This window comes from Oncorhynchus keta, chromosome 2, assembly GCF_023373465.1.
Source record: "Oncorhynchus keta strain PuntledgeMale-10-30-2019 chromosome 2, Oket_V2, whole genome shotgun sequence".
Lineage (NCBI taxonomy): Eukaryota > Metazoa > Chordata > Actinopteri > Salmoniformes > Salmonidae > Oncorhynchus > Oncorhynchus keta.
The window spans coordinates 45,429,226-45,452,783 of NC_068422.1; the positions used below are offsets into that span (position 1 = coordinate 45,429,226).

Sequence of the window (23,558 nt, forward strand, 5' to 3'; positions counted from 1 at the left end):
GTCTTACAACAGGCCTACAAGCCCTCCAGTCCATCCTCTCTAAGCCTGTTGCGGACAGTCTGAGCACTGATGGAGGGATTGTGCGTTCCTGGTGTAACTCGGGCAGTTGTACCTGTCCTGCATGTGTGATGTTTGGATGTACCAATCCTGTGCAGGTCATGTTTGTTATTGTAATTTAATTATGCCAATGTGCTTTCATCAATTATAAACCCTTAATCTATTTTATGAGAGTTTATAAAATTCTTGTTTGCATAAAATGGACGCAGACCAGTCTTTCAATAATAGGTAACAGAATTTATTCTCGGAGTGCGCTGACACTTAACCACGAGCAACAGTTTATATACAGATCATGACGTCATTTCATGGCTTTAACAGAATCCCCTCTCGACCGGGACAAAGTGAGGTGAAAAGTTAATTCTAACTTACTAACACACTCCCAGGTAACTTTTGAGCCCTTAACATTATCGATCACCACTGAGCTGACAGTTCTAATTAACAGAACCTAGGAATGCACTCACTGTCTTATCTAAAATCCCCAGAGCTAATTTTCTGTAGGTTCAATGCTAGGTTAACGACCCATTCGTTTCTTCCTAGTTGGAATGATGTTCATTAACTTTAATTACTCCTTGTCCGTGTCACACAATCCCTTCTTATGAACTCATATTGTTAATCAGATATAGTAAAGCAGATTATAAGTTTTACTTAGCTACAGTTCCATTTAAAATGATTTGTTCAGTATTTTAATCTTAATTTTACCAACAATGTTACACGTGGTCTGCCACTGCGAGGATGATCAGCTGTCCGTCCTGTCTCCCTGTAGCGCTTTCTTAGGCGTCTCACAGTACGGGCATTTCAATGTATTGCCCTGGTCACATCTGCAGTCCTCATGCCTCCTTGCAGCATGCCTAAGGCACATTCACGCAGATGAGTAGGGACCCTGGGCATCTTTTTTTGATTTTCAGAGTCAGTAGAAAGGCCTCTTTAGTGTCCCAAGTTTTCATAACTGTGACCATAATTGCCTACCATCTGTAAGCGTCTTAATGACCATTCCACAGGTGCATGTTCATTAATTGTTTATGGTTCATTGAACAAGCATGGGAAATTGTGTTTAAACCCTTTAGAATGAAGATCTGTGAAGTTATTTGGATTTTTATGAATTATCTTTGAAAGACAGGGTCCTGAAAAAGGGACGTTTCTTTTTTTTGGTGAGTTTGAGCAAATCATCCATTTATATATACGGTTTTCTATTACATGGTGTGAAGTTAATTCGGTAAGTGTTGTGAATATCAGTGACAGTGTTTTGCGTAGGACTTGCGCATAACGGGAACAAGCGTCCATGGGACAGGGTGAACGGGATGCAAGGCAACGGAATTGTACCCCCCCTGTGTTACCTTGATACTTGGCCTGGTGCCGTTACTAAAATGTTGGTATCGTGACAACACTACAAAGTACTAAATAAAATAAATGTTTATTTCTCAAATGCGCCGACTACAACCTTACAGTGGCATGCTTACTTACAGGCCCTTAACCAACAATGCAGTTTTAAGAAAAATATGTGTTGTTATTTTTTACTTATTTTACTGCTGCTCTTTAATTAACAGTAGCGAGGCTATATACAGGGGGTACCGGTACAGAGTCAATGTGGGGTCACCAGTTAGTCAAGGTTATATATATACAGTTGAAGTCGGAAGTCTAAATGTATTTGGCTAAGGTGTATGTAATCTAATTTAATTTTCTAATTGTAATGTCAGAATAATAGTAGAGAATTATTTATTTCATCATATTCCCAGTGGTTCAGAAGTTTACATACACTCAATTAGTATTTGGTAGCATTGCTTTTTAAATGGTTTAACTATGGTTAAACGTTTCAGGTAGGCTTCCAGAAGCTTCTCACAATAAGTTGGGTGAATTTTGGCTCATTCCTCCTGATAGAGATGGTGTAACTGAGTCAGGTTTTGTAGGTCTCCTTGCTCACACACGCTTTTTCAGTTCTGCCCACAAATTTTCTATAGGATTGAGGTCAGGGCTTTGTGATGGCCATTCCATTACCTTGACTATATTGTCCTTGAGCCACTTTGGAAGTATGCTTGGGGTCATTGTTCATTTTTGGAAGACCCATTTACGACCAAGCTTTAACTTCCTCACTGATGTCTTGAGATGTTGCTTCAATATATCCACATAATTTTCCTTCTTCATGAAGCCATGAAGCCTATTTTGTGAAGTACACCAGTCCCTCCTGCAGCAAAGCACCCTCGCAACATGATGCTGCCACCCCCATGCTTCACGGTTGGGATGCTGTTCTTCGGCTTGCAAGCCTCCCCCATTTTCCTCCAAACATAATGATTGTCATTATGGCCAAACAGTTCTATTTTTGATTCATCAGACCAGAGGACATTTCTCCAAGAAGTACGATCTTTGTCCCCATGTGCAGTTACAAACCGTAGTCTGGCTGGTTTGGAGCAGTGGCTTCTTCCTTGCTGAGCGGCCTTTCAGGTGATGTTGCTATAGGACTCGTTTTTACTGTGGATATAGATACTTTTGTACTGGTTTCCTCCAGCATCCTCTCAAGGTCCTTTGCTGTTGTTCTGGGATTGATTTGCACTTTTCGCATCAAAGTATGATGGCTGCGTGGTCCCATGGTGTTTATACTTGTGTACTATTGCTTGTACATATGAACATGGTATCTTCAGGCATTTGGCAATAGCTCCCAAGGATGAACCAGACTTGTGGAGGTTTACAATTTTTTTTTCTGGTGTCTTGGCTGATTTCTTTAGATTATCCCATGATGTCAAGCAAAGAGGCACTGAGTTTGAAGGTAACTTTTGAAATACATCCACAGGTACACCTCCAATTGACTCATTATTTCAATTAGCCTATCAGAAGCTTCTAAAGCCATGACATTTTCTGGAATTTTCCAAGCTGTTTAAAGGCACAGTTAACTTAGACTATGTCAACTTCTGACCCACTGGAATTGTGACAGTGAAATAATCTGTCTGCAAACAATTGTTAGAAAAATGACTTGAGTCATGCACAAAGTAGATGTCCTAACCGACTTGCCAAAACTATAGTTTGTTAACAAGAAATTTGTGGAGTGGTTGAAAAATGAGTTTTAATGACTCCAACCTAAGTGTATGTAAACTTCCAACTTCAACTGTACATGTAGGTAGAGTTAGTGACTATCGATAGATATATAAAGAGTAGCAGCAGTGTAAAATAGGGGGGGGCAATGCAAATAGTCTGAGTAGCTGTTCAGGATTCTTATGGCTTTGGGGTAGAAGCTGTTAAGAAGCATTTTGGACCTAGACTCTGGTACCGCTTGCTTTTTCCTGTTGTCCAAAATCATCTCCAGGTCTCTGACCTCCCTATAGGCTGGCTCATCGTTGTCGGGGATCAGGCCTACCGCTGTTGTGTCATCGGCAAACTTAATGATGGTGTTGGAGTCGTGCCTGGCCATGCAGTCATGGGAGGGAGTACTGGAGGGGACTGAGCACACACCCCTGAAGGGCCTCCGTGTTGAGGATTAGCGTGGCTTGATGTGTTACCTACCCTTACCACCTGGGTTCGGCCTGTCAGGAAGTGCAGGATCCAGTTTCAGAGTGAGGTGTTTTAGTCCCAGGGTCCTTTGCTTTGTGATGGGCTTTAAGGGCACTATGGTGTTGAATGCTGAGCTTTAGTCAATGAATAGCATTCTCATATAGGTGTTCCTTTTGTCCAGGTGGGAAAGGGCAGTGTGGAGTGCAATAGAGATTGCATCATCTGTTGGGGCGGTATGTGAATTTGTGTGGGTTTAGGGTTCATGGTGTTTTGGGTAGTGAATTGATGTTAGCTTCAGCTGTAAGCTAATAAGAAAATTGGCCTACAATGCTGGAAGCTACCGGTGTCGCCTTGCATTGTAAAGTGTTCTAGCCTGTAATGGACATTTTGTTTTGCGAGCAGTAATTAACATTTGCCGTTTTCTACATGCTGCGGTGTATTATTCTAGTGCGTTAACTTCTGTGGGGAGCTAAATTGATGCAGCTCAATGAGTGCAGTGGTTCTCCAGGACAGGCTAATTCTAGCAATGAGTAAGTGGAGCAGGAAAGGTGCTCTCGCACTATGTAAGGGGACATCAGCTGTGCTGATAGACTTGGTCCTTTTTCAATCAGTAGATGCAAGACATATTTGACCGAAGTGCTGAAAATACCAAAACTTTAGTACTAGTCATTTTCTAGTTTCGAAAAAGTACCTAGGTACCAAAGATGGTGGATAAATGTAGAGTTCACTCAGGCTGTTTTCCATAGAAAAAGGTCTGTTCTGGTCTGCTTAAGGGGGTGGCTTTCCCATACAGCAGCTAGGTCTGGTCTACTTAGTTCATTGACTGTAATTGAGGTACTTTATATTATGACAAGATGGTGTCGGGTTGCATTTCACAAAAAAAATTAAAAAGATTACGCATTAGAAATGTCTTTAAACGCTGCTCTAAAATGCTTCTTAGTTTAATTTCTGTTCGGCATCAGACTCATTTTGTGCTTCAGTTGAACTTCTCCACTCTGAGAATTCACAAACCGGCATCCCATCAGCTACGTTTCTCTGGTACTTTTTTTAGTCTAGCCTACTTTTCTCCAGTAAATGCAAGATTAATTATAAACAAAACATTAGGAAATGTAGCTGGCTCCATTTTTATATAATAACCATTAGTGGACAGATTGACCGGAGTGGACCCTCTCACTTTGCGACTTCCTCTCTGACTAAACTAACATTACCAGCCCAATCTTTTTTTTTTTACTGCCACCCTAGTGACCAATTAATAATGAGTGTTGCACTGCCAAGTCTAAGGGTATTTTGATCACTGTCTCGGACTCTATAATACCCACTGCTGGTAGCCATGTGTTCTTCTAACCGTAAATTCGGTGTCCTAAAAACACATTGCAGTTTTACCCAATAAAGCCTATGCTCACTCACAATTACAGATGCACATTTTGGCACGCTCCTGTCTCGTAGATTGAAATAAATGATCTTGACCACTCCGGAACCTTCGTTTTCTTGGTAAGCAACTCCATTGTATATTTGGCCTTGTGTGTTAGGTTATTGTCCTTCTAAAAAGTTAATTCAACTCCCAGTGTCTGTTGGAAGGCAAACTGAACCAGCTTTTCCTCTAGGATGTTGTGTTTAGCTCCATTCCATTTACTTTTTATCCTGAAACTCCAGTCCTTAACAATTACAATCATAACATGATGCAGCCACCACCACTATGCTTGAAAATGTGGAGAGTGGTACTCCATAATGAGTTGTATTGGATTTGCCCCAAACATTTGTATTAGGGACAGAAAGTGAATTGCTTTGCCATTTAAATTTTTTTCAGTATCACTTGAGTGCTTTGTTGCAAACGGGGTGCATGTTTTGGAATATTTTTATTCTGTACAGGCTTCCTCCTTTTCACTCTGTCAATCAGGTTAGCTTTGTGGAGTAACTTCAATGTTGTTGATCCGTCCTACATTTTCTCCTGTCACACCAATTAAACTCTAACTATTTAAGTCACCATTGGCCACATGGTGAAATCCCTGAGTGGTTTCCTTCCTCTCCGGCAACTGAGTTAGGAAGGATGCCTGTATATTTTTAGTGACTGGGTGTATTTGCGCACCATCCAAAGTGTAATTAATAACTTCACCACGCTCAAAGGGATAATATAATAATAATAATAATAATAATAATAATAATAATAATATATGCCATTTAGCAGACGCTTTTATCCAAAGCGACTTACAGTCATGTGTGCATACATTCTACGTATGGGTGGTCCCGGGAATCGAACCCACTACCCTGGCGTTACAAGCGCCATGCTCTACCAACTGTGCCACAGAAGGACCATATTAAATTTCTGCTTTTTTACCCATCTACCAAAAGTTGCTCTTTGCGAGGCATTGGAAAACCTCTTTGGTCTTTTGGTTGAATCTGTGTTTGAAATTCACTGTTGACTGAGGGACCTTACAATTATCTGTATGTGTGGGGTCATGTTAAACACTATTATTGCACACAGAGTTAATGTGACTTATTAAGCACATTTTCATTGTTTAGGCTTACCATAACTAAGGTGTTGAATACTTGACTCAAGAAATTTTGAAAAACACAATTCTACTTTTGAGTTACAATTTTTTTTTAAATTCTATTTTAAATTTCAGCACGTAACATTTTTTAATTTTATTTATTTAATTTTTACCTCTAGGCAAGTCGGTTAAGAACAAATTCTTATTTTCAATGACTGCCTAGGAACAGTGGTTTAACTGCCTGTTCGGGGGCAGAACGACAGATTTGTACCTTGTCAGCTCAGGGATTTGAACTTGCAACATTTCGGTTACTAGTCCAACGCTCTAACCACTAGGCTACCCTGTCTCCCCAACAAAATGTGTGGAAAGAAACCGTGTGAATACTTTCTGAAGGCATTGTAACTTGGTCAAATTCATACAAGTTGAACTTTGAGTGTGTTGCTACATGCCCACATGTCTAAAAACTGGTTTGTTATAATATTCATGGTCGCACTGTTGCCCCCCTCTACACAGAAATGGCTCCAAGTGACTGATCTGTACAAGGAAGTGTACCATCACCTGGCCCGCTATGTCCCAAAGATCTACTGCCTGGGGCCCAACCTGAACCCCCAGAGTGAGGATTTGCTGGCCCAGATGCTGCTGCAGGCCCCTCTGGAGTGGTACCTGTGTGGGGAGGACCCCTCCACGGGCCTGGCCAAGCTGGAGCAGAACAACCAGCCCTCACAGCTCTGCGGACACGTCTTCAAAGTGGGAGAGCCCACCTACTCGTGCAGGTGGGGGTAGTTAAGGTCTCGTTCAGACAGACGGAGACACGCGTGCACATACTAGCTGTCCTTTCCTGTGAATTGGGTCAGGTTAGCCCTGTGTTAAGTCTGAGGTCAAACCGTAAGCTTCCTGGTAAGTGGTACTGTCTGGATAAAGTCAAGGTCACTTCAATTTACAGGAGCAGCTTGCTAATACTAGCCAATTCCATACACTCAGGTGTGTGTTCAATGGAAAACCATTGGGACTCATACCCATGCTTATTGTACTTGTATAGCTTAATTGTACATCCGTTCCATGAGTATTGCTGTTTTACATTTTTATTGGACTCCTTTGTATTGGCTTTGAGTGACGTGTTCACTGGGTCATGTTAATATGGGATCTAGACATGACCTGGTTGAACATTGGAGGACGATGTTTGACACTGTTGGCTGTCCCTCCTGCCTCACTCACCGTCAATCTCTCCTGCAGGGAATGTGCTGCAGACCCCACCTGTGTGCTGTGTATGCAGTGTTTCCTGGGCAGTGTGCACAAAGAGCATCGCTACAGGGTAAGAACGACGACGACAACCTCTACCACGCACTCAATGGTTCAGTAGAGGCAGACCAGCAGCCTAAACAATGGCTAGGTTTCTGTAGAGGTGCTGTCGCAGAATGGTTAAGTGAGTGTGTGATTGGCATGAGACGGGTCACTCAGTTGCTGCTCTGAATCCAGGCTGAGGGTCAGGAAGGCTAATCCCATTTGGGGCTGGCCACTCTGCTGCCATGTGGTCCTCAGGATGGGTGCACCTCGGCTCTGTTCATCCAGGAGTAGGTACAAGTTGCCCCTAAGCACTGATACAGGGTCAGATATGTAGTTGCAGTCCTATTAACGATTTAAGGTTAGGATTGGGGATGGCGTGAATGGATCCATGGCAAATTTGACCCGGAGTGCTGACTCATGCATTCTGGTCTTATCTTACTCCACTTGCGTTTGTGTTCTAGAGCATTGTAGAACATTCTAGTTCAGGGCAATCAAATGTACATATGTCTGTTACAGGTTATGTAGAAGATTCTAGTTGTTGTCGTCTTCCAAATGTAAATGATCCATCAGCTTCTCTGTCTACCGTGTGTGTCTACACAAGTGTTGTCTTGCCTCACATCTCTTGTCTGCCCTCCAGATGACGACCTCTGGGGGAGGGGGTTTCTGTGACTGTGGAGACACAGAGGCATGGAAGAAGGGCCCTTACTGTCAGAAACACGAGCCCAACATCAGTGACTCCTGTCAGGAGGTGAGCATCTCTTAGCCACAGCTATATTGCGTCTCATTGACATCCAATAACCATACACAGTTCATTCACTGCTGTTGCTCTTACACATGGTATTACGTTACAAGTTGTTAGAGATTGCGAATTGGCACTCTAAAATAGGCTATTTCATTTGATTGAATCATTGTTTTAGTTCGACACTCCCATAGTTGCAGTGCATTTGGAAAGTATTTAGACCCCTTGACTTTTTCTACATGTTGTTATGTTACAGCCTTATTCTAAAATGGATTTTAGAATAAGGCTGTTTGTCATCACGGGGTATTGTGTGTAATCTACAGTCGTGGCCAAAAGTTTTGAGAATGACACAAATATAAATTTTCACAAAGTCTGCTGCCTCAATTTGTTTGATGGCAATTTGCATATACTCCAGAATTGTCAAGAGTGATCAGATGAATTGCAATTAATTGCAAAGTCCCTCTTTGCCATGCAAAGGAGCTGAATCCCTAAAAAAACATTTCCACTGCATTTCAGCCCTGCCACAAAAGGACCAGCTGACATCATGTCAGTGATTCTCTCGTTAACACAGGTGTGAGTGTAGATGAGGACAAGGCTGGAGCTCACTCTGTCATGCTGATTGAGTTTGAATAACAGACTGGAAGCTTCAAAAGGAGGGTGGTGCTTGGAATCATTGTTCTTGCTCTGTCAACCATGGTTATCTGTATGGAAACACGTGCCGTCATCAATGCTTTGCACAAAAAGGGCTTCACGGGCAAGGATATTTGCACCGAAATCAACCATTTTATCGGATCATCAATAACTTCAAGGAGAGCAGTTCAATTGTTGTGAAGAAGGCTTCAGGGCGCCCAAGAAGGTCCTGGTGTTTGCTGGACTGTCTCCTGAAGTTGATTCAGCTGCGGGATCGGGGCACCACCAGTACAGAGCTTGCTGAGGAATGGCAGCAGGCAGGTGTGAGTGCATCTACACACACAGTGAGACGAAGACTTTGAGGATGGCCTGGTGTCAAGAAGTGCAGCAAAGAAGCCACTTCTCTCCAGGAAAAACATCAGAGACAGACTGAAATTCTGCAAAAGGTGGACCCCAATCAAGTTGTAGAAACATCAAGGATGATCAATGGAAACAGGATGCACCGGAGCTCAATTTCAGGTGTCACAGCAAAGGGTCTGAACTGAACTGCTGAGGACTGGGGTAAAGTCATTTTCTCTGATGAATCCCCTTTCCGATTGTTTGGGGCACCCGGAAAAAATCTTGTCCAGAGAAGACAAGGTGAGCGCTACAATCAGTCCTGTGTCATGCCAACAGTAAAGCATCCTGAGACCATTTCATGTGTGGGGTTGCTTCTCAGTCAAGGGAGTGGGCTCACTCACAATGTTGCCTAAGAACACAGCCATGAATAAAGAATGGTACCAACACATCCTCCGAGAGCAACTTCTCCCAACTATCCAGGAACAGTTTGGTGACGAACAATGCCTTTTCCAGCATGATGGAGCACCTTGCCATAAGGCAAAAGTGAAAACCAAGTGGCTCGGGAACAAAACATCGATATTTTGGGTCCATGGCCAGGAAACTCCCCAGATCTTAATCCCAATGAGAACTTGTGGTCAATCCTCAAGAGGCGGGTGGACAAACAAAACCCACTAATTCTGACGAACTCCAAGCATTGATTATGCAAGAATGGGCTGCCATCAATCAGGATGTGGCTCAGAAGTTAATTGACAGCATGCCAGGGCGGATTGCAGAGGTCTTGAAAAATAAGGGTCAACACTGCAAATATTTACTCTTTGCATCAACTTTATGTAATTGTCAATAACAGCTTTTGACACTTATGAAATGCTTGTAATTATATTTCTGTATTCCACAGTAACATCTGACAAAAATATCTAAAGACACTGAGGCTGCAAACTTTGTGGAAATTCATATTTGTGTCGTTCTTAACTTTTTGCCACGACTGTACACACAATACCCCGTAATGGCAAAGCAAAAACAGTTTTTTTTAGACATTTTAGCAAATGTATTAGAAAAAAACCAACATTTACATAAGTATTCAGACCCTTTGCTGTGACACCTGAAATTGAGCTCCGGTGCATCCTGTTTCCATTGATCATCCTTGATGTTTCTACAACTTGATTGGGGTCCACCTGTGGTAAATTAAATTGATTGGACATGATTTGGAAAGGCACACATCTGTCTATATAAGGTCCCACAGTTGACAGTGCACGTCAGAGCAAATACCAAGCCATGAGGTTGAAGGAAATGTCCCTAGAGCTCCGAGACGGGATTGTGTCGACACAGATCCTACGAAACGGTACCAAAATTGTATTGAAGGTCCCCAAGAACACCGTGGCCTCCATCATTCTTAAATGAAGAAGTTTGGAATCACCAAGACTCCAATGGATGCTCTGACTGATCTCTAGAGTTCCTCTGTGGAGATGGGAGAACCTCCCAGAAGGACAACCATCTCTGCAGCACTCTACCAATCAGGCCTTTATGGTAGAGTGGCCAGATGGAAGCCACCGCTCAGTAAAAGGCACATGCCAGCCTGCTTGGAGTTTGCCAAAAGGCACCTAAAGAACCTCAGACCATGAGAAACAAGATTCTCTGGTCTGATGAAACCAAGATTGAACTCTTTGACCTGAATGCCAAGCGTGACATCTGGAAGAAACCTGGCACCATCCCTACGGTGAAGCATGGGGGTGGCAGCATCATTCTGTGGGGATGTTTTTCAGCAGCAGGGACTGGGAGACTAGTCAGCATCGAGGAAAAGATAAACGGCGCAGAGTACAGAGGGAACCTTGATGAAAACCTGTTCCAGAGCGCTCAGGACCTCAGACTGGGAAATAAGGTTCACCTTCCAACAAGACAATGACTCTAAGCACACATCAAGACAATGCAGGAGTGGCTTCGAGACAAGTCTCTGAATGTCCATCAGTGGCCCATTCAGAGCCCAGATGGAAAATGGCTGTGCAGCAACACTCCCCATCCAACCTGACAGAGCTTGAGAGGATCTGCAGAGAGGAATGGGAGAAACTCCACAAATACAGGTGTCTAGCTTGTAGCGTCATACCCGAGGCTGTAATCAGTGCCGAATGTGGTTCAACAAAGTACTGTGTAAAAGGTCTGAGTACTTATGTACATTTAATATTTCTGTTTTTTTATTTATTTGTAATACATTTGCAAACATTTCTAAACCTGTTTTTGCTTCATTATTGGATATTGTGTGTAGATTTAAACCATTTAAAAAATGTGAATACTTTCTGAATGTGCTGTGTATTTCGCTGATCATTATTTAATTGTCTATTTTCAGGATCCCCTGGCCCACCTCTCAACAGACATGATTGCCCGCTGCTATAATGTCTTCTCCGTTGTGCTGAAATACGCCGTGGACATGCTCACCTGGGACAAGGAGGATGAACTGCCCCTGGGCCTGGAGCCTCCGTATGTACACACACACACACACACAAAGTAATTTGTGATCAGTTTTAATGTTCTTGCTGGTCATCATGACAACCCAATAATTTCCATCTATATCCAGTTGATAGTCATGTTTGTCTGCTTCTGATTTCTCAGAGACCGAAGTGACACTTATTACTGCATGCTCTTCAATGACGAGGTGCACACCTACGAGCAAGTCATCTACACCCTTCAGAAGGCGGTCAACTGCACCCAGAAAGAAGCAGTCAGCTTCGCCACCACAGTGGACAGAGATGTGTGTGTGTGTGTGTGTGTGTGTGTGTGTGTGTAGCCTGCAAACCTACGGCATCATTGACTAATGGCTTGATATGTGTGTAATCATCTCCTGCTATACAGGGAAGGAAATCGGTGCGCTTTGGCGACTTCGCTTTCTGTGAGCTGGCCAAGTCGGTCATTGTGGTGAGTAGCCTGGTTTGGGGATCTGGATGTATCTCATTGAAATCTCATGACATCATACCGCTGCTACCAATTAATCTGTTAAGTCATTTTCAATGAGTGTCTATATATTAATTGTGTGTTTGTGTAGAGGAACACGAGTCGTCAGTCCAAGCCCTTGCGGGTCCAGGTAATGCACTCCTCGGTGGTGGCTCATCAGTGCTTCGCTCTCAAAGCCCTCCACTGGCTGGGCCACGTCATAGGATACTCAGGTCAGTCTCCTTCCACTCTACATACTATTAACGTGAGTATTGTCTACCTGTCGTTGGATGGTGCACTCAGTGTCCTCTTGAAATATAAACAACTTAACACAATATTTAAATGTTTATTGGGGGTGGGGGGGGACCCGTGTGTTCACTGTGTGTGCCTGAGGGCCCATTGACACTGTGTGTGTGTGTGTGTGTGTGTGTGTGTGTGTGTGTGTGTGTGTGTGTAGATGCTCTGAGGAGGATCCTGTGTCAGGTGGGCCTAGAGAGGGGGCCAGAGGGTGAGAACTCCTCCCTGGTGGACACGCTCATGCTCTGTGACTCCAAGATGTGGAAAGGTGAGGAGGAACTGCATCTTTTTAGTTCTTGACAGCTTTGGGAACAGTTTCACTCAATAATAAAAATCCTCAGATTTTGGGATGGGTATTGACCGACCCCAACCCTATCTCCTGCAATGCGCATAAAACACAAACACTTCCATGAGTTCTGACTCTTAACACCTCATTTCTACTCTAGGAGCCAGGAACGTCTACCACCAGCTCTTTATGAGCAGCCTTCTCATGGACCTCAAATACAAGAAGCTGTTTGCTATCCAGTTCGCAAAAGTAAGCTTCTTCTTTTGATCCTTAATATGATAAGCCACTATGGCCGCCTAGCACCGCTATTTGGGAAGTCGCCACCTTTTACAGGTGGTAGTCTATTCCGCAACCTCAAACTAGGCTCAGCATTGCTGAGCGAGCGTGATTTTAATTCCACAGAATTATGCAACTGAACCGATAGACCGACAAGCATGACCGGCCACCGGTCAAATGTATTTTCGCCAGCTAACCGGTTTAATAGTTACCCGTTAACATCCCTAAAACATACTGTTAGCGTATAGCTCTGGAAGAGAATTTGATACTGTCTTGAATTGAAGATTGATATGTCAAACAAATGTAATGTATTGTATGAATATGAGTGTTTTCATAAAGATCATCCCATGAGCTCTCTGACAGAGACTGACACCATACCCATTTGGTCATGTAAACACACACCAAAGCGGGTATAGTCTTATCATAACAGCAGATTGAGGGTATTTGGCACGAGGCCTGGATGAGGCGTTAACTGCGCCCATCACATCCTTTTACTCTGTCCTCCTGGGTGGCATAGCTGAGAGGATGGAAAGACAGCCGGCTTTACAGCAGGCTTTTCTCTCAGCCTGCTTGACATGTAACACAACCCCACACATGCCCAGTCCCTGTCGGACCCCTCAACCCAAAATCCTAGGCTGTCCGCTCTGCTCTCACACACCCAAACTCAAAGCTCTACAGGTGTCTTGAGCTGAACCTGAGAGCATAGATATGCACTCACTAGATCACATGAGCTAAGACTTAGACCGGATATTGGGTAAGATTGACTGCCCAAAGTCTTGCGTGGAGGAATATTGAATCCAAACTTTTTGATTAGACTCAATTGGTCTCTGATACTATTTAGTGATTCTGTATCTATGCTCTCTGAGACCTGGGTGGTCAAGGATCAGAGTGCTTTAGATGCTTAGTAGGGGGAGTAGGATGAAGTTGCCCGTAGACACTCATCTGAGGTCAGTTTTGCTTTCCCTCTCCAAAAGGAGATTTGGCAAGTAAGCTGATCCTAGATCTGTGTCTAGGGGTAACTGCTCACCAGAGCGTAGAAAGGTATTGGGGGAGTGGGGCCCACGGCCTTTGACCAGGAGGTGAATGTCCCCCTTGTCATTTAGAATTACCGGCGCCTCCAGACAGATTTTATGGAGGATGACCACGAGCGTGTAGTGTCAGTGACCTCTCTGTCAGTTCAGCTCTTCACCGTCCCCACCATGGTGAGTAACCCAAAACTCCATGCCTGACCGCACACATTTCAACACACACCTCTTCTCTTGTCTTCCCCCATTCCACTGCTGTTAGAATTATGAGCGCTTGCAGAGCGACTATGTGAAAGATGACCACGACAGAGAGTTCTCGGTCACTGACCTCTCGGTGCAAATGTTCACAGTGCCCTCCCTGGTGAGTACAGGCTGCACGGGTCGGGGTGACGTGAGTACCACCCGAGATGGGACGCATGCTGAGAACCACAAGGATTTTTAGACTGTTAATTGATGTCACGTCCATAGAGTGAAAGGATGGCCGTCTTAACCACGAGTGTGTCATCTTCATTATGTTCAGAATATCTCCGTTCTCGTCGTTGATTCCTTGAAAAGGGTGTTGCATGCCAAACTGATGTTTTAGATGTTTCTTAAATAAAACAACATTATAGGATCCCATTTCTTGTGTTTATCACAATAACTATTATAGAAATCAAACTGTTAAAGATTTGTGATCACCCTAGCAAAGTATGCTATTCCAGTTGTATGCTAATGCTGTAGTGTACTTTTAAAGGGATACTGCGAGACTCTACTTACCCAGAGTCGGATTAACTCGTCAATACCATTTAAAACATTTTTTTTTTTTTTAAATATATACAGTGGGGCAAGAAAGTATTTAGTCAGCCACCAATTGTGCAAGTTCTCCCACTTAAAGATGAGAGGCCTGTAATTTTCATCATAGGTACACTTCAACTGTGACAGACAAAATGAGAAAAAAAATCCAGAAAATCACATTGTAGGAATTTTAATGAATTTATTTGCAAATTATGGTGGAAAATAAGTATTTGGTCAATAACAAAAGTTTATCTCAATACTTTGTTATATACCCTTTGTTGGGAATGACAAGGTCAAATGTTTTCTGTAAGTCTTCACAAGGTTTTCACACACTGTTACTGGTATTTTGGCCCATTCCTCCATGCAGATCTCCTCTAGACCAGTGATGTTGGGGCTGTTGCTGGGCAACACAGACTTTCAACTCCCTCCAAAGATTTTCTATGGGGTTGAGATCTGGAGACTGGCTAGGCCACTCCAGGACCTTGAAATGCTTCTTACGAAGCCACTCCTTCGTTGCCCGGGCGGTGTGTTTGGGATCATTGTCATGCTGAAAGACCCAGTCACGTTTCATCTTCAATGCCCTTGCTGATGGAAGGAGGTTTTTACTCAAAATCTCACGATACATGGCCCCATTCATTCTTTCCTTTACACGGATCAGTCGTCCTGGTCCCTTTGCAGAAAAACAGCCCCAAAGCATGATGTTTCCACCCCCATGCTTCACAGTAGGTATGGTGTTCTTTGGATGCAACTCAGCATTCTTTGTACTCCAAACACAACGAGTTGCGTTTTTACCAAAAAGTTCTATTTTGGTTTCATCTGACCATATGACATTCTCCCAATCTTATTCTGGATCATCCAAATGCTCTCTTGCAAACTTCAGATGGGCCTGGACATGTACTGGCTTAAGCAGGGGGACACGTCTGGCACTGCAGGATTTGAGTTCCTGGCGGCGTAGTGTGTTACTGATGGTAGGCTTTGTAACTTTGGTCCCAGCTATCTGGTTCTGGGATTTTTGCTCACCGTTCTTGTGATCATTTTGACCCCACGGGGTGAGATCTTGCGTGGAGCCCCAGATCGAGGGAGATTATCAGTGGTCTTGTATGTCTTCGATTTCCTAATAATTGCTCCCACAGTTGATTTCTTCAAACCAAGCTGCTTACCTATTGCAGATTCAGTCTTCCCAGCCTGGTGCAGGTCTACAATTTTGTTTCTGGTGTCCTTTGACAGCTCTTTGGTCTTGGCCATAGTGGAGTTTGGAGTGTGACTGTTTTAGGTTGTGGACAGGTGTCTTTTATACTGATAACAAGTTCAAACAGGTGCTATTAACACAGGTAACGAGTGGAGGACAGAGGAGCCTCTTAAAGAAGAAGTTACAGGTCTGTGAGAGCCAGAAATCTTGCTTGTTTGTAGGTGACCAAATACTTATTTTCGACCATAATTGCAAATAAATTCATTAAAAATCCTACAATGTGATTTTCTGGATTTTTTTCCCCTCATTTTGTCTGTCATAGTTGAAGTGTACCTATGATGAAAATTACAGGCCTCTCATCTTTTTAAGTGGGAGAACTTGCACAATTGGTGGCTGACTAAATACTTTTTTGCCCCACTGTATAAACCTCTGCGTGCGGTACAGTATGAAGGATGTTAGTGGTAGTTTTACGAGCCAATGCTAACTATTATTAGCGCAATGACTGGAAGTCTACAGGTGTGGTAGTATAACCGGTAACTTACTGCATACTGCACACGGAGACATAAAAACGGTATCCACGACTGGGTAAATTGGGCCGAAATGCCAGAATATCGAAATATCCCTTTTTAAGTCTGTAGTATATTGTCATATTTTTACATAGATTTGCCTGGATTGTGTTTAGGGGCAATTTTTGACTCCGGAATGTCCTTCTACTTGAGGCCTCTAACCCTCATCCTCTCCCCCTGGCCCAGGCGCGGATGCTGATCACCGAGGAGAACCTGATGACCACCATAATCAGGACCTTTGTGGACCACCTGCGCCACCGCGACTTGCAGGGCCGCTTCCAGTTTGAGCGCTACACCGCCCAGCAGGCTTTCAAGTTCCGCCGCGTCCAGAGCCTCATCGGAGACCTCAAGTAAGATGACTGTGCTAACACTGGGCTGTGTGTGTAGATTAGTTAAGTAAGTGTTGTACAAAGCCAGTGTGTGTGTTGTAAACAATGTTGTTTGTGTGTGCACGCAGGTATGTCCTCATCAGTCGGCCCACAGAGTGGAGTGACCAACTCAGGGAGAAGTTCCTGGAGGGCCTGGACACCTTCCTGGAGCTGCTCAAGTGCATGCAGGTTAGAACTAGTCACTGTTCGTGGTGGGGGACTGCGCGTCCGTAACCCCTCTGAGCTTGATTGAGACTACACGGGTTTATGGAACAGAGTGACGATGTGTCTATGTGTATCTCTGTAGTCTAAAGGTGCTTCCTCTCGGTCTCCCCTCATTCACCTACACTGCCCTACAAAATAAGATTTGGTGAAAGAAATATGATAGTAGAACTTGCTTCCACCTGTCCAGTTCTTTCACATCAGATAAGAACGAGGCATTTAGGTCAGAGGAATGCATTTCTGACTCCTATGTAGAGGTCGACCGATTAATCGGAATGGCCGATTAATTAGGGCCGATTTCAAGTTTTCATAACAATCAGAAATCAGTGTTTTTGGGCGCCGATTTGCCGATTGCTTTTATTTATTAAATACATTTTTTTTTTTTTACACCTTTATTTAATCTTTATTTAACTAGACAAGTCAGTTAAGAACACATTCTTATTTTCAATGACGGCCTAGGAACGGTGGGTTAACTGCCTTGTTCAGGGGCAGAAAGACAGACTTTCACCTTGTCAGCTCAGGGGATCCAATCTTGCAACCTTACAGTTAACTAGTCCAAAGCAATAACGACCTGCCTCTCGTTGCACTCCACAAGAAGCCTGCCTGTTATGCAAATGCAGTAAGCCAAGGTAAGTTTCTAGCTAGCCTTAAACTTATCTTATTAAAAACAATCAATCATCACTGGTTAACTACACATGGTAGATGATATTACTAGATATTATCTAGCATGTCCTGTATTTCTATAATCTGACTGAGCATACAAGTATCTGACTGAGCGGTGGTAGGCAGAAGCAGGCGCGTAAACATTAATTCAAAAAGCACTTTCGTGCGTTTTGCCAGCAGCTCTTCGTTGTGCGTCAAGCATTGCGCTGTTGATGACTTCAAACTCCCGAGATGAGGCTGGTGTGACCGACGTGAAATGGCTGGCTAGTTAGCGTGCGCTAATAGCGTTTCAAACGTCACTCGCTTTGAGCCTTGGGGTGGTTGTTTCCCTTGCTCTGCATGGGTAACGCTGCTTCGATGGTGACTGTTGTCGTGGTGTTGCTGGTTTGAGCCCAGGGAGGAGCGAGGAGAGGGACTGAAGCTAAACTGTTACACTAGCAATACTAAAGTGCCTATAAGAACATCCAGTAGTCAAAGGTGAATGAAATACAAATGGTATAGTGGGAAATAGTCCTATAATAACTACAACTTAAAACTTCTTACCTGGGAATATTGAAGACTCATGTTGAAAGGAACCACCAGCTTTCATATGTTCTCATGTTCTCAGCAAGGAACTGAAACGTTAGCTTTCTTACATAGCCCATATAGCACTTTTACGTTCTTCTCCAACACTTTGTTTTTGCATTATTTAATACAAATTGAACATGTTTCATTATCTACTTGAGGCTAAATTGATTTTATTAATGTATTATATTAAGTGAAAATAAGTGTTCATTCAGTATTGTTGTAATTGTCATTATTACAAATACATTTATTTTATTTTTTTAATCGTGCCGATTTAATCGGTATCTGCTTTTTTGGTCCTCCAATAATCGGTATCGGCGTTGAAAAATCCATATTCGGTCGACCTCTACTCCTATGTTCATTTTGGGGGTGGTGTTTAGCAGCGTCTGTGCTTTCTGTCTCTCCCTCATCAGGGAATGGACCCGGTTGTGAGGCAGGTGGGCCAGCACATTGAGATGGAGCCTGAGTGGGAGGCAGCCTTCACCCTGCAGATGAAGCTCACACACATCATCTCCATGATACAGGAGTGGTGCGCTACAGATGTGAGTGACTTGACATATACATGAACACTCACACACTTTTCTCTCACAAACTCTCTGTCGGTCACTCACAAACATGCACCTGCCTTTTCTCACCTGTGGTTCCTACGTTTTTTAAAAATGTTTCTTCCTGTGTGTGTACAGGAGCGTGTGCTGATTGAAGCCTATAAGAAGTGCCTGACAGCCCTTACACACTGCCACAGTGGCTTTGCCGACGGGGAGCAGCCCATCACACTGAGCATGTGTGGACATTCTGTGGACACCATCCGCTACTGTGTGTCTCAGGAGAAAGTCAGCATCCACCTGCCTGTGTCCCGCTTACTTGCAGGTCGGACACTAGCACACAGCTGAATGACATACCCACTGATGCTTTGGCTATGATATCGACGGACATTCTACCCTTTTGTTAATATGGTCACTGCTTTTTTTCTGTTTAGGTCTCCACGTTCTCCTCAGTAAGATGGAGGTGGCCTACAGATTCCCTGAACAGCTTCCGCTGGTAAGTAGGGCTGTCACGGTGACCGTATTACCGGCGGTCACGAGGTCATGACCGCAGTCAAATTCCACGTGACTTATTCGTCACGGTAATTAGGCTTCTCCAAGCTCTGATGCTGCTGATGGTCATTAGTAGCCTACCAAATGTCCTACTTGTCTGGTGCTTTGCACTCTATTGTCCCTCGAATCACCCTGACATTAATGCAAATGTCATTGAACATCTGAATCAAACAGATGTTCATGAGAGCCCATGAGCTCATGTTGCGCAGCATTTCTATAGGCTATGCAGTTGCGTGAGGAAACAGTGATGTCCTCCATTTTAAAAAGAGGATCCCATCAGCTTTCTATGGGCTAGGCCTACTATATTTATTTCTCAACGTTCTTAATATTAAGCACATTGCTTCTCATTACAACAGGAGTATAGCCTACCTGGCTGGTGTGGAAATGCATGATAATGGTCCAAATCAAAATGAATTTCACGCATATACTAAATGATACACTAAATAATAGTACATATTAATAATATATGTATAGACAAGATTTAAATCAAGAATAGTCTGATTGGTGACAATATTACCATATCACTTTTTTTTGCGACTTTTTCTAATCATAGGCACACACGTCATGTAGCTTAGCCCATAGGCCTATATTTTCTAAACTAAAGTTGCCAATTAACTTCTTAAAATGAAGCACATGACTCAACTGGTGTAGAGTCTAATTGGCATACATAGGTGGCGTGTGAGTTTCAAGTTTGGGGAAGAGAACTATTACCGTAAAAATGTACCTTTTTTAAATAAAGCATTACATGCATAATTGCATTTGCGGTCACTTTTGAGAATGTTTTTTTTTTTTTTTTCGCGAATGGTTTGCATGTTGGAACATTATAGCCATTTGCCGTGTGCGCATTGCTGCTCTTATAATGGGAAGAAATAGTTTACCAACATTTGAACCTAAACGTTCTGATCTCATTGAGCCCTACTGGTAAGCATGCAGGAGTTGTCTGTGTATTTCTGTAGCAGCTTGCCTTGGCAAAACATGTGTCTTTTCTAATAAATGCATCTCATTTGTCTACAGAGTGAGCTAAGCCCCCCCATGCTAATAGAACACCCCCTTCGCTGCCTGGTCCTCTGTGCCCAAGTGCACACTGGGATGTGGAGGAGAAACGGCTTCTCATTGGTCAATCAGGTAAAAATGTCCCCTTCCATCACTATAATACCTTTTTTTTTTTTCTTCTTTTCCCTCTGCCCTGTGTATCAGAGCACTAACACGTGTGCGTTGTTGTTCTTGTGGCATTTATGATGAAGGTAGTTCATAGTGTACTCTGGTTGCAGATCTACTACTACCACAATGTCAAGTGCAGAGTGGAGATGTTTGACAAGGACCTCATTATGCTGCAGGTCAGTTTTTCTTTTGTTGTTTCAGCTGACAACTTAATGACGCTAACGTTAAACAGAGGCGCTTCGGGCTTTAACGAGAGCGTGCGCGCGTCTGTCGCCGTTATCGTTCTCTACAGGCCGGCGCTTCCATGATGGATCCCAACCACTTCCTGATGATAGTCCTGAGCCGCTTCGAGCTCTACCACATCTTCAGCTCCGCCGACTGCAGGAAGAGATACAACCGGGAGAACGCCAACAAGGTCTGCTCTCTCGCTGACAATGACAACTTAGATTAGGCTTTTATGCTCTTGCTCATCTCGGACTGACCTGACTCCCTGTGCCTCTGTCAGGACGTGGTCCAGCAGAACAACACCCTAACGGAGGAGATGCTGCACCTCATCATGATGGTTGTGGGTGAGTGCCACTACGCTACCGCTCACGAGGACTGGTTTTTTTTTCAGCGTACATTGTATTTTGAGCCTCTGTTTGACTTGTTTCCTTATGTTATTGACATTTTTTAAATGTTTTAAAATGGGTAAATGGTTGGGGTTTGGCTGGTAAATGGTTGGGGTTTGGCTACAGTACCTGACGGGTATGTGTGTATTCAGGTGAGCGTTTTGAAGCTGGTATTGGCCAGGTGGAAGGCTGTGACGAGATCAAGCGGGAGATCCTTCACCAGCTTTGTATTAGACCCATGGCCCACAGTGAGCTGGTCAAAGCCCTGCCTGAAAACGTAAGGCTTTTCACTCGCGCGCTCTCTCTCTGCCTCTCCCTCCCTCCCTCCCTGTCTCACCACATCTAGATCAGGCTGACTTCCCGGCTGCAGTTTCCACTTGGAATATCTCAACACAGAGTTATAGCCAACAATATTTAACTAGTTACGTAAGCTGTCGTGGCATCTGCTTAGACGGCTCCTATTTCCCATGATCTACACGCCATCTGCACTTTTGGGTGTGACGTTCTCTCTGCAAGTGGATTAATAGTGTATCTATTTGACTAGCCTGACACCTATTGGCGGTGCAGGACGGGTGCAAGTCGAAGCTAGTAATCTCGGACGGTTAACCCAGAACTAAAATGTTTAGTGATTTGGTCAGATATATTTACGTAGTCCACATGAGATTAAGCTTGGCCAAATGACCGCTAGGAATGAGGCTGTACTAAAGCCAACCTGTATGTGTCTGACACTTTATCCTTTAGGAGAACAAGGAGACTGGTATGGAGAGAGTGATCGACTGTGTTGCTTCGTTTAAGTAAGTAGATTTCTTCAGTTGTTTGATGTTACATTAAGTCTCAACTGACCACTTCCTGACCACCCAGGTTGTTAACGTAAAATAGTTTGTTCCTGTTTACTTGGCTAAATGAAGATCTGACAATTGGATACGTATGACGTGCCCCGTTGTGTCCAGCTGTGTGACATGTTGATCACACATGCCCTCTGTGCCCACAGGAAGCCTGGCGTGACAGGCAGAGGGCTGTATGAGCTCAGGCCAGAGTGTGCCAAGCAGTTCAACCTCTACTTCCACCACTACTCCCGGGCTGACCAGTCCAAGGCAGAGGAAGCCCAGAGAAAGCTGAAGAGACAGAACGGAGAGGACACAGGTAGAGCGTCTCAACGAGAAACACTTGCTTCATCTCTGTGGTGATTGGTTGTGGGTACACAAGAACATCTTGGAAGTTAGTATTAACTGTAATTGATTATAAGCGATTGTTGCAGACATTGTGGTGATTGGTTGTGGTATTGCAGCTGTCTATCGAGTGCTGCTTTGCTCTGACTATATACACTGAGTGTACAAAACATTAGGAACACCTGCTCTTTCCATGAGACTGACCAGGTGAGTCCACATGAAAGCTTTGATCCCTTATTGATGTCACCTGTTAAATCCACTTCAGTCAGTGTAGATGACGGGGAGGAGACAGGTTAAAGAAGGATTTTTAAGCCTTGAGACATGGGTTGTGTACGTGGGCCGTTCAGAGGGCGAACGGGCAAGACAAAATATTTAAGTGTCTTTGAACTGGGTATGGTAGTAGGTGCCAGGTGCACCTGTTTGTGCCAAGAACTGCAACGTGTTTTTCATGCGCAACAGTTTCCCGTGTGTGTCATCCAGCCAACTTGACACAACTGTGGGAAGCATCGCAGTCAACATGGGCCAGCATCCCTGTGGAACGCTTTTGACACCTTGTAGAGTCCATGACCTGACTAATTGAGGCTGTTCCAAAGGCAAAATGATTGGGTGAAACTATTAGGAAGGTGTGCTTAATGTTTTGTTCACTCAGTTTAAGTCTGTGTTGTAGCCCTCCCTCCTCCGGTGCTGCCCCCGTTCTGCCCGCTGTTTGCCAGCCTGGTGAACATTCTGCAGTGTGACGTACTGCTGGGCATGCTGGGAGCCGTGCTCCAGTGGGCCGTGGAGCCCAGCGCAGGACACTGGTCTGAGTCCATGCTGCAGAGGGTGAGAGAGACCAGGACCACGCTCTGCGTGTGTTAGTGTCCTATGTTTATTCGCGGGACCAGTCGAGGTATCGCTGTACATAACCGTGTCTGTCCGTCTCCAGGTGCTCCACCTAATAGGCATGGCTTTACTGGAGGAACAGCAGCAGTTAGAGAACAGTAGTGAGGACAACGACGTCTACTTCAACTTCACCCTCAAAATGTCCCGTAAGTCTCTCTCTCTTAGCCTGGGTACCAGTCTGAGTTATCATTCCACTCCTTGTCATGCTGAACATGACGTGGATTACAAGGAGTGGATTGTTAGCCTGAAGTCCAGAACCTGTTTTGCTAACTTTCTCTCCTTAAATGGCAACTTTTTTTGTAATATTTCCACTATTTTTTAACTAGTGTATATACTGCTGTGTTTGTGTGTTCTAGGTCCAGGGGAAGCCCCCAGTAACACAGCCAGTGTCCTGGCCCTCCTGGAGAACCTACAGAATGCCCCTCATCTGGAGGTCCACGAGGGCATGATCCGTTGGCTCCTCAAGGTAGGTCACTG

The 23,558-nt window shown here is 44.0% G+C and overlaps 1 protein-coding gene across 2 annotated transcripts in view; it reads left to right on the forward strand.

Annotated features, from left to right (window-relative positions):
* LOC118401223 (E3 ubiquitin-protein ligase UBR2-like) overlaps nt 1-23,558 on the forward strand; it is a 39,849-nt gene that overhangs the window by 5,578 nt on the left and 10,713 nt on the right. Inside the window, exons 2-26 of one of the 2 annotated variants that reach the window (XM_035798578.2) lie at nt 6,537-6,796; nt 7,257-7,335; nt 7,945-8,055; nt 11,354-11,484; nt 11,617-11,755; nt 11,857-11,919; nt 12,047-12,167; nt 12,392-12,499; nt 12,678-12,766; nt 14,081-14,179; nt 16,534-16,697; nt 16,805-16,904; nt 18,578-18,706; nt 18,848-19,031; nt 19,141-19,202; nt 20,273-20,383; nt 20,530-20,595; nt 20,712-20,834; nt 20,925-20,988; nt 21,183-21,307; nt 21,772-21,824; nt 22,022-22,173; nt 22,867-23,021; nt 23,125-23,227; nt 23,438-23,547. In XM_035798578.2, coding sequence (XP_035654471.1) covers nt 6,537-6,796; nt 7,257-7,335; nt 7,945-8,055; nt 11,354-11,484; nt 11,617-11,755; nt 11,857-11,919; nt 12,047-12,167; nt 12,392-12,499; nt 12,678-12,766; nt 14,081-14,179; nt 16,534-16,697; nt 16,805-16,904; nt 18,578-18,706; nt 18,848-19,031; nt 19,141-19,202; nt 20,273-20,383; nt 20,530-20,595; nt 20,712-20,834; nt 20,925-20,988; nt 21,183-21,307; nt 21,772-21,824; nt 22,022-22,173; nt 22,867-23,021; nt 23,125-23,227; nt 23,438-23,547 — 2,901 coding nt within the window. Of the gene's footprint in view, nt 1-6,536; nt 6,797-7,256; nt 7,336-7,944; nt 8,056-11,353; nt 11,485-11,616; nt 11,756-11,856; nt 11,920-12,046; nt 12,168-12,391; nt 12,500-12,677; nt 12,767-13,896; nt 13,996-14,080; nt 14,180-16,533; nt 16,698-16,804; nt 16,905-18,577; nt 18,707-18,847; nt 19,032-19,140; nt 19,203-20,272; nt 20,384-20,529; nt 20,596-20,711; nt 20,835-20,924; nt 20,989-21,182; nt 21,308-21,771; nt 21,825-22,021; nt 22,174-22,866; nt 23,022-23,124; nt 23,228-23,437; nt 23,548-23,558 lie in introns of both variants that reach the window. The other variant, XM_035798562.2, reaches the window with a different exon arrangement.